The 9,535-nt window shown below is 53.9% G+C and overlaps 1 protein-coding gene across 2 annotated transcripts; it reads left to right on the forward strand.

Moving 5' to 3' along the window:
• Positions 1-28: 28 nt before the first annotated feature.
• AES (amino-terminal enhancer of split) lies at positions 29-9,041 on the forward strand. Of its 2 annotated transcripts, none has more exons than XM_006868960.1 (7): positions 29-126; positions 1,088-1,185; positions 4,180-4,243; positions 5,355-5,399; positions 5,965-6,027; positions 8,525-8,599; positions 8,694-9,041. In XM_006868960.1, the coding sequence occupies exons 1-7, from the start codon at positions 100-102 to the stop codon at positions 8,913-8,915; spliced, it is 594 nt and encodes a 197-aa protein (XP_006869022.1). In that variant the 5' UTR covers positions 29-99; the 3' UTR covers positions 8,916-9,041. The 2 variants fall into 2 exon arrangements, with proteins under 2 accessions (XP_006869022.1, XP_006869023.1); XM_006868961.1 differs by having other exon boundaries at positions 100-126; positions 8,697-8,915.
• Positions 9,042-9,535: the final 494 nt, after the last annotated feature.

Genomic DNA, 9,535 nt, shown 5'->3' on the forward strand with positions numbered 1-9,535 from the left:
CGATCGGCGCCGGGACAAAGGCGCGGCGCCCGGCGCCCCGAGCAGCCCAAGCGGGGGCGCACAGCTGGGGCGCAGCCCGCGCCCCCCGCCGCGACTGACATGATGTTTCCACAAAGCAGGCATTCGGTAAGCGGGGCCCGCCCGGCCCGCCGCGGCCCCCTTCCGGCTCCTGGTCGGTGCCCCCCCCACCTCCGGGCCCGCACCCCCTGCTCCAGACCTGCTCCCCCCAACACCAGGCCCTACTCTTCCCCCCCTCCAGCCCCGACTTCCTGGGCCCAGTTCCCCACAGCTCTTGGGCCCAGCGCCCCAAATCCCAGCTCCTAGTCCATTTCACCCCCTACAGGCCTCGTACCCTAGCTTCCGGGTCCTGGACCCCCCAAGTTCTCGAGCCCCGCGACCCTCCAGGTTCCGGGCCTGATCCCTCAAACTCCTAGCGCTTCCTCCAGCACCCCGGTTTTGTACCCTTTCTCCAGTACCAGATGTCCCCCTTCCCCCCACTGAGCGAGGACGGCCTTTGCCTGGGTCTCTCAGGAGCCCCTCGGGTCACCCCTTCCTCTGGGGTTTCTTGGGGGGGGGGCAACCCGATGCGCACCTCTCCCTGGAGAGCTCAACCTCAGGAAATGCATTGCACTGGAAATCTGTTGTGAGGACCACCCCCAAACATTATGGGCGCTGGGAGACGCCCCTCCCCCCACACAAGACTTTGCAGTGAAGCCTGGGGGGGCACCCCAGGCGGCTGTGGAGATCCAGTTGGGGAACGCTGACGTGCACCCCCCTTGGGCGCTTTGGAGGGGTGATAGAAGGCGCACCCTGCCCCCCATTAAGAACAGGCCTTAAAACCCACCCCCTAAGCCTGGGGGTGGCGAGGGACAGGCTGCTCCCGGCTCACCCACCCCCTTTGGCTTCCCCCGGGGAGAGGCGGGGGCAGGAAGCGGGCCGGGGGGCCGCGCCAAAGGCTGTAAACACGGGCCCAGGAAGTGGGGCACGAGGGGGGCGCTGCAGCTGCGCGGCCGCCGCCTCCTGGCTGCCTGGGGAAGGAGAGGCTCCCGGCCCTCCAGGCCCTGACCCGTAGCCCCCCACCACACAGGGCTCTTCGCACCTGCCCCAGCAACTCAAATTCACCACCTCGGACTCCTGTGATCGAATCAAAGATGAGTTTCAGCTGCTGCAGGCCCAGTACCACAGGTGAGCTGGGCTGTGGAGGGGAGGGAAGGCGGGGGAAGGGGAGCATCTGGAGATTGCCCCCTCCCCGTCATACACATGTACTTTAAGAAATATTTAAATAGAAGATCTTAGCGTATGCCATCTTGTAGGCTAAGCTCTAGACCGATAGTAACACATTTATACAAAACAGGTCCAGTCCACGGGTGAAAATAATGAGGCACAGAAAAGCTGGATGACCTATCCAAAGACACAACTGTCTAGCTTCAGAGTCCCCTCTTCCAAAATTCCAACACGTAAAAGACCACCAAGCAACTGGAATTAGGGACTGGGCCTTCTACATTAAGACCCCTTTCATTAAAAAAAAAAAAACTATTTAATTTTTTTTGCTGTGGTACTTACTGTGTGCACAGGTTTAGGGGAAGGGGGCCTGGTTTCCCACAGATTCTCAAAGGAGATTCTATTTCTCCGAATTGTACCTTGTGATATTTCTCAACAGCTTGCCGCATGCCAGCCAGGTTTCAGGGAAGGAACCATTATTGACCTTGTTTTACACATTGGGGGACTGAGGCTCAGAGAAGTTAGGGCTTAGCTCTAGATGAGGAAGCGGAGGTTTGAACCCAGCCTTTCCAAGGGGACAGTGGGGTCCTCACCTGGAAATCAGAAGGGAATCTTGTGGTCAGAAATCCTTGTAGGGCCTTATGTACACCTCGCTTCCCCACCCACAAAGGTATTCTTTGAAGGTTTTTGGCTTTTCCTCAAGAAGGGAATATTGATTTCTTCTTTTAAAAAAAATAAAATAAAATAAAATAAACATTTATGCAACATTTTGGGGTATTCCCTAACTGCATACTGAAAGTATGTTCTCTTGTCCAGCCTTCTGTTACCCAATCTAGACATGAAGACCTTGAGGCACAGGTATATAACACTTGCCCTGTGATGTGAAGGATTTAGGGACTTTACCAGGCCTGTGTGTACCTCACTGGATCAATTCCAAAGACATTGTCAGCGGGCAAACATGCCTCCCCCTCTCAGCTCTGGGATCTCTGTCTGCTGGGCCACAATGTCCTGCTGTACTATAGGGAATTCTGGTGTGGTGATGTGGGTTAATGCGCCAGACTGCAAAGCCCTTTAAACTGCAAGGTCGGCAGTTCAAGCTTACCAGCTGTTCCTCGGAAACCCTATACAGGGTCACTATTTCAGAACTGACTCAACGGCACTTAACAACAACAACAACAACCATAAAGATGAGGCTTACTGTTTCCGTAAAGATTTACAGTCTCAGAAACTCTATACAGAGTTGCTATGAGTTGGAACCTGTGCAACGGCACATAACCACCACCACCATATTAGGAGTCCTGGTGTGGCACTGTGAGTTAATACACTGAACTGCAAAGTCAGTTTGAACCGATTTTGGTGGTTGGCAGTTCAGGTTCACCAGCCACTCCTTAGAAACCCTATACAGGGTTGCCACTCCTTAGAAACCCTATACAGGGTCGGAACCAACTCGATAGCACTTAACTATACCATATTAGGTGCTGCAGGATAAGTACTAGACTGCTTGCTAACCACGGGGTTGGCAGTTCAAACCCACCAGCTGCTCTGAGGAAGAATGATGCTATATTCTTATAGCCTCAGAAAACCCTATACAGGGTCACTATGAGTAGGGACTGACTTGGGCCCACACAGGATTGGCCAGACGACAGAAGCCTTCCTCCTAATGGACCAGAAAGGTCCAGGATTTGGGGTGAAATTGCTTCTTTTTTTCTTAGTTTAAAATTTTTTTCATTGTGAATTAAACAAAGCAGATCATCGCTTTTGCATTCAACAGAACAATCATAGATGCTGTTTTTATAACAAACATACATTTTTAAATAATATAAATATCAGTGGGGGGGAGGGGCTGTGGGTCTGTATGATGACCTGGTCCATCTTGTAGAGTGACAGTTAAGAGCCACAAGCTGTGAACATTTATTGAGTGCTGACTATTGTCAGCACACTCTCCCCAACTTCCTGTCTTAAGTTAGTGAATCCTTACCACCCCTCCCTGGGAGGTTTGTATTTTAACCTAGGAGGAAACTTGAGGCTCAGAAAAGGGGAGAAATTTGCTCACAGCCATGCAGCTTGGAAAGCTAGAGCTATGAAGGCAGTTCCTCTGTTTCTTAGTGATGGAGTTTGGGCTAAGGTAGTTATGGAGAGACAGCCAGCCCATGGGGATCCCCCTGCTTGGTTTCCCCCAATTTTTTTCTTAGGTGCTTGGCTCGACTTCTTGTCCCTCCTATCCTGGATCATGGGAGATACACAGTGAGACCAGACGGTCTAAGTGTGCCTCTGACTTGAGACATATGATTTCAATGAATGCCAGACCTAGGGGCTTTCAGCTGACCCAGTCTCCTCCCCATTTTACACCCCTGAACACTCTGTGCTCATAGAGGGGTGGGAGCACTTTGAGGTTCCCCAGTTGGTCCTCTCCCAGCCCTGTCACCAGCTGGTTTCTATTTATTCCTCCTGCTTCCTGGCTGTGTGACCTTGAGCCAATTACTCACCTTCTCTGAGCGTCCATTACATCATCTGTCCATTACATCATCCATCAAACAGAGGGAAGACATTACCACCGACCCAGACCCAATTGAGTGACATAGTGGAAGGTTCTAGAATCCTTGTCTGACCACTCTCGGCATTTGTTTTTGTTGTTTTGAGTGTTAACCACTTCTTCCATCGCCTTGCTTCTTCATCCCCAGTTTACAGTCAGGGAAGTTGAGGCTCGCTCGGATCCTTGCCCAGTGTCACAGGATGCCTGAATGTCCTGCCCTCAGGTCCAGCTGGACGTGTTTGTCCCTCATCGAAGTCTGTGAACTGACCCTACCAGGAATAAGCCCAGCTGGCCTCTGCCTGGGGCTTGGCTTGGGTAGCCTCTAATTTCCCCCTCCTGGGAGCCTCACTTTCACTGCCCCTCTGAACAATGGGGCACCTAACCTGGATCCCTGCCCCCCACCCCACTCTCCTTTCTTTCTTCAGCCTGAAGCTCGAATGTGACAAGTTGGCGAGTGAGAAGTCGGAGATGCAGCGTCACTATGTGATGGTAATGTCACTTCAGCCCCTGGGTCCAGTGGGTGGGTGGCTGCTTCTTTAATCGTAGTCACCTCCTCTGACAAGGGTTCAGGGCCTGGTCTCAGCGCCCCTGCCGGGATAAACCCACTGCTTCAGCCTGGCCACTGGCCCAGGCAGTGGCTGAGATGCCAAACCGCCGGGTTGCAGCCTGGGCCTGCCAGGTCCCCCGGCTGTCCTTGGCAGCGGCCACTGGCCTGGCAGTGAGAGCCAGGAACTGCCACGGGGGAGCTGTAGGGTCTCCCCACCCCCACAGTCTCCCACCCACCCACCCCCCGCCATCCTGATGCTTAACCCTTCCACACCCAAGCTTTGGGGTAGGACTCCTGGGCTGAAGGCTGACCGCCCCCATGTAAACCATGCTTGTTAGGGGTGATACTGCATTCTTTGTCCTGATATTTGAGGCCCTACGGTTCTGAGCTGCCAGGTTTCCTACCTAGCAGGTGGAGATTTCTGTGTCAGAATCTCCCTGCTTTGCCCCAGTCTGTGCCAAGCAATGCTGGAAATTCCTACAGCAGACAGCCCAGACTTTTCCAGGCTGGGGCCAGAGGGGACCCCAGGACTCCAGGACTCCAGGACCTGCAAGTGGGATACTGCCTGAGATAGAAACCTAGATGGTTGCATTGGATTGGGGCACTACAGCTGGGGCAATGACGAATGAGTAGGAGCTGGCTGAGTGTTGTCCTTCTGTGGGGTGGGGGTGGGGGTCATAGTGGGGAGCCATGGGAGGGCTTAGAGCAAAGGAAGGACAGGGTCAGATCTGGGGCGTGGGGAGGGGGCACTGCTGGCCCCAGCAGGCTTTGTTTATCCTGGATTATTTATACCCTGGGAGGTAAACTTTCCCAAGTCAGGGGCCACCCGCAGACAAGATGCAAGTAAAGATCAAAGATTAGGATCCAGGAATGTGTGGGGAGGGGCTGGGGCTTCATAATTAGTCCAGAACCCAGGGGAGCCAGGGGAGGCTGAGACCTAAAGCCCCCATCTCCCACAGCTGCTCCCCTGGGTGCAGGCAGCCTGCTCCTCTCATACTCCCCTCCCTGTCTCCCCATCTTCCCATGCCCCTCTCTGTCACCTTCCTCCCACAGTACTACGAGATGTCATATGGCTTGAACATTGAAATGCACAAGCAGGTATGGCTCCCTCTGGCCCTCCCCCAAACCCCTAGGCAGGTAGGATCCTGCCCCTGGCAGAGCCCCAAGTCCACCCTGTTATCCTGTTATGCACCCCTCCCCCACACTCTTCTGTTCTTACTCCCCGACTGGGAGGAGCTGCCAGCACCCCCCCCCCATCATGGCTCCTTTGTGGCTGTGAAGGGAGGTGATCTGTGCCAACACAGCGCTTCCCCCAGAAGCCCCTCACCCCAATCCTTTGCCTTCTGTGGCTTTGCTTTTGCCAGCGGTGTCCCAAAGGGACTAAGGTCAGTGATGGTCAGAACAGTAATGCCCATGGTCCTCCTCCTCCCTGGCCTCCCACCAAGAGCTTACCGCCTACCAGGTGCCCCGCCTACCAGGTTTGGCCCAGTGCCCTTAGCCCGAGCGTGAACACTCCCACTCCCCCCTTCCCCCCGATTATGTGACTGGGGCCCCGACCCAGTTCTGCTGACCCAGCCCAGCCCCTAGGGTAGACAGATGCTCTGTGTGCCCTCCGGGGCCGCCTGGTACTGGCCCACCCTACTGAAGGGCCTGTGTGTTTCAGGCTGAAATCGTGAAGAGGTTGAATGGGATCTGTGCCCAGGTTCTGCCCTACCTGTCCCAAGAGGTAAGTGGGGCGGAGCTTGGGGAGGAGCCGCAGAGGGGCCCTGCCCTTCGCACAGGTCCTATGCACTGCCATCTAGGAGCCATGTTCTGGGTGTTTGGGGTTACTCCAGCCCTCCCCATCCTGCTGTGGTCCCACTGTAACTGGAAGATTTAGGGTGTGTGCAGGTGCTGGAGGGAGAGGTCACCCTGCCCCATGGAATGCCTAACCCCAGTGAGTCATTTTCCAGTGAAGAATGTCAGCTATGCTCAGACCTCGATAAGGGGGTTTCCCGCCTCTCATCCACCTTTTACTCCTAGACTGCTGGGTGCATCGAGCCAGGAACAGGGCTAGGGGGCAGTGGGGAAAGAGGGCAATCAGGCATACATGCTTACACCCAAATTGCACACAGACACACATGCAAACACATAGACTTCCACAGATGCACACACAGAAATGCACATGGGTGCAGAGACAGACAAAGCTACATGTGTAGAAACATGCACAGAGACACTGATGCACACAGTGGTACAGAAACAGCATCACATCTCCACGCACACAGATACACAGTTGGAAAACTCACCCAGAAGTACATAGTCACAGACACGGGCATACACAGATAGACAGGTGAACACACAAACAAGACAGGATTGTTGGCACATACATGCACACATAAGGAGCTCTGGGTAGCGTAGTGGTTACGAATCTGGCTGTGAACTGCAAGGTCAGCAGTTTGAAACTACCAGCTGTTCACAGGAGAAAGATGAGGCTTTCTGCTCCCGTAAAGATTTACAGCCTCGGAAATCCTGTACAGGGTCGCTATGAGTCAGAACCGACTCCATTGGCACTTAACAACAACCTTCACACATAGAGAGCCCCTGGTGTGGACTGCAAAGTCAGTCGGCTGGACTGCAGGGTCAGCAGTTCAAACCCACCAGCCGCTCCTTGGAAACCCTGTATGGGGTCGCTATGAGTAGGAACCAACTCCACGACACTTACCAACAACGTGCACACACAGACATAGGCATCAGACAAGCGCAGAGACACAGATAGGCCGCCACAAATGTACCCACACACAGTGACCACACCACCCACTCAGATTCTCTGGGATTTTTGTTGTTGAGAATACCCATAACAGGACATTCACCAATTGAATAGTTTCTACATTTGCAATTCACTGAGCCCAGTTAATATCCTGAATTCTTAAAGCTGCACCACCATGTTGTTGTGAAGTGCTGTCGATTCTGTTCCGTATCTCTACGGGAGCAGAAAGCCTCATCTTTCTCCTGCAGAGCGGCTGGTAGTTTCAAACTGCTGACCTTAAGGTTCGCAGCCTGATTCGTAACCACTATGCTACCAGAGAGCTCCTTACTCAGTTCCTTTCCCCAGTTGTTTTCTCCTTCCAAGAGCATAAACTCACTGCTTCCTAAGGTTCCTATAGAACCTTTCCAGTCACCATCGTCAATCTGATCCCCTAAGAGAGGTTCTTAAAAAAGCACAAAGCTCAAGGTAGACATTTTTAACCCGTCGCTATTCTACTCCCGTAAAGATTTACAGCCTTGGAAACCCTGTACAGGGTCGCTATGGGTTGGACACATAACAACAACGAGTCAGAACCGACTCCACAGCACATAACAACGACAAAGCGAAATTATTGTCTGATAAGATTTCAGGGGATATTTGTAGAGTCCTGGTGTGGCGCTGTGGGGTAATCACTGGACTGCTTACCACAAGGTCGACAGTTCAAACCCGTCAGCGACTTGCTCTGAGTCAGAACTGACTGGAAGGCATTTAATAGCTACAGTCTTCAGCTTGCTTCCACAGAATAGCTGCTGGGTTCAAATCACCGACCGTTTGGTTAGCAGCCAGGTGCTTAATCACTGTGTTACTAGGTTTCCTTCTAGCTGGTTGGTAGGTCTCATTTCCGCTTTAATCCTATATCCCTGAGCCCTTCAGAGGAAGTACTATACAGTAAAATCTCCCCCGGACAACAATTCCATAGTTAAAGCCCCAGAAATGAGGGCCCTTGGTGTTGTCTTTCTTGGTGAGGGCTTCCTAGCAGTCAAGGCTTAAAGGGAAACTGGTAGATTCTAACATCTGAAAGCAGGAGAGACAGATTTGTAGGAAGGACTATAGCGGAAAATACCCTGAATCTGGATTCAGAAGGTCTTGAGTTTCTTTCCATTGGGCCTTCCCCAACTGTGGTGGGAGAGGGATCAAAACTGGCTCTCAGCATACTGTCTCCAAGCTCCAGGGACCAGGACGGCCCTGTATGGTTGAGCAGGTAGTCCACTGCACAAAGGCCTCTTCTAAAGTACCTGCTGCCAACCCTTATTAGGTTTTCTGTGTATCTCTATTTGTCCCCATTTTTCAGATGAGCAGATTGAGGCTTGGTGGAAGGAAACAGCTGGAGAGGGGACTCTGGTGGGGTGGAAAGCCATGAGGGTAGCTAATGGGTACATGCCCCCCCACCCCGAGATAGAGACATAGTCCCTGATTCCTCTCCCCTCTCCCCTTCCAGCACCAACAGCAAGTCTTGGGAGCCATCGAGAGAGCTAAGCAGGTCACTGCCCCTGAGCTGAACTCTATCATCCGAGTATGTCCAGGGCCTGGGATGGGCGGGGATAGGTGGCCGGTGGGTGGGCCCGAGGTAGTGTCCGCTAACACTCTCCCCACGCTTGCCTTTGTAGCAGCAGCTCCAAGCCCACCAGCTGTCACAACTGCAGGCCCTGGCCCTGCCCCTGACCCCGCTGCCCGTGGGGTTGCAGCCGCCCTCACTGCCGGCGGTCAGCGCGGGTACAGGCCTTCTCTCGCTGTCCGCACTGGGCTCCCAGGCCCACCTCTCCAAGGAAGATAAGAATGGGCACGATGGTGACACCCACCAGGAGGATGATGGGGAGAAGTCGGATTAGCGGGTGGCCGGCATGGAGGGGGTGGCGGGACAGGGGAGACAGACATGGAAAGAAAGGAATGTTCAGCCCACATGCCACAGTATAGCTTAACTCTGATAGTATTTATGGCAGCCGCCTGCTGGAGCCTTGTCTCTGCCTGTGTGCTGCTCCCTAGCTTTGCACCTACCCCCCCCCCCCCTTGCAGCCCCCTTCACCTGCTCACATACCACAGATGAGGCCTGGAGGGGGCAAATGGGAGGCCAGGTTCTAAGGAAGCAAAACCTTACAAAAACACCCCCCTACACACACGTCCCTGGTTTGCACATGTGTAACTGACAGTCGGCCCTCCAGTCCTTTGGGGCACACCAAGGCCACCCCCCAGCCCCGGCCACCCTCCCTGGCACTGCATGCGATACAATGCTAGCTGCCCCCTCCCTGCCCTGGGCACCCCTTGTCTCCCTCCCTCCCCTGTCACCCACTTCTGTTTCCTCCTCCACCTCCAGCCCACTCTTCAGCATTCTACCCACTTGGTCCTCTCCCCCCCCAACACAGAAGAGGGGATAGAGGGCAGCAAGATTAGCTGGGACCAGCAGGTGGGGGTGGGTGACCCAGGCTTCCCCTCCCCCCTTCCCAAATAAAGA

The sequence above is a fragment of the Chrysochloris asiatica genome, unplaced genomic scaffold (genome assembly GCF_000296735.1).
Source record: "Chrysochloris asiatica unplaced genomic scaffold, ChrAsi1.0 scaffold00125, whole genome shotgun sequence".
NCBI lineage: Eukaryota > Metazoa > Chordata > Mammalia > Afrosoricida > Chrysochloridae > Chrysochloris > Chrysochloris asiatica.

Excerpts from the sequence above, each read along its gene's own strand:
- AES (XM_006868960.1), top strand. The coding sequence starts at position 100 with ATGATGTTTCCACAAAGCAGGCATTCG. Across the intron at positions 4,244-5,354 it reads TGCAGCGTCACTATGTGATG|TACTACGAGATGTCATATGG; the intron begins GTAATGTCACTT and ends TTCCTCCCACAG. Across the intron at positions 6,028-8,524 it reads TGCCCTACCTGTCCCAAGAG|CACCAACAGCAAGTCTTGGG; the intron begins GTAAGTGGGGCG and ends CTCCCCTTCCAG.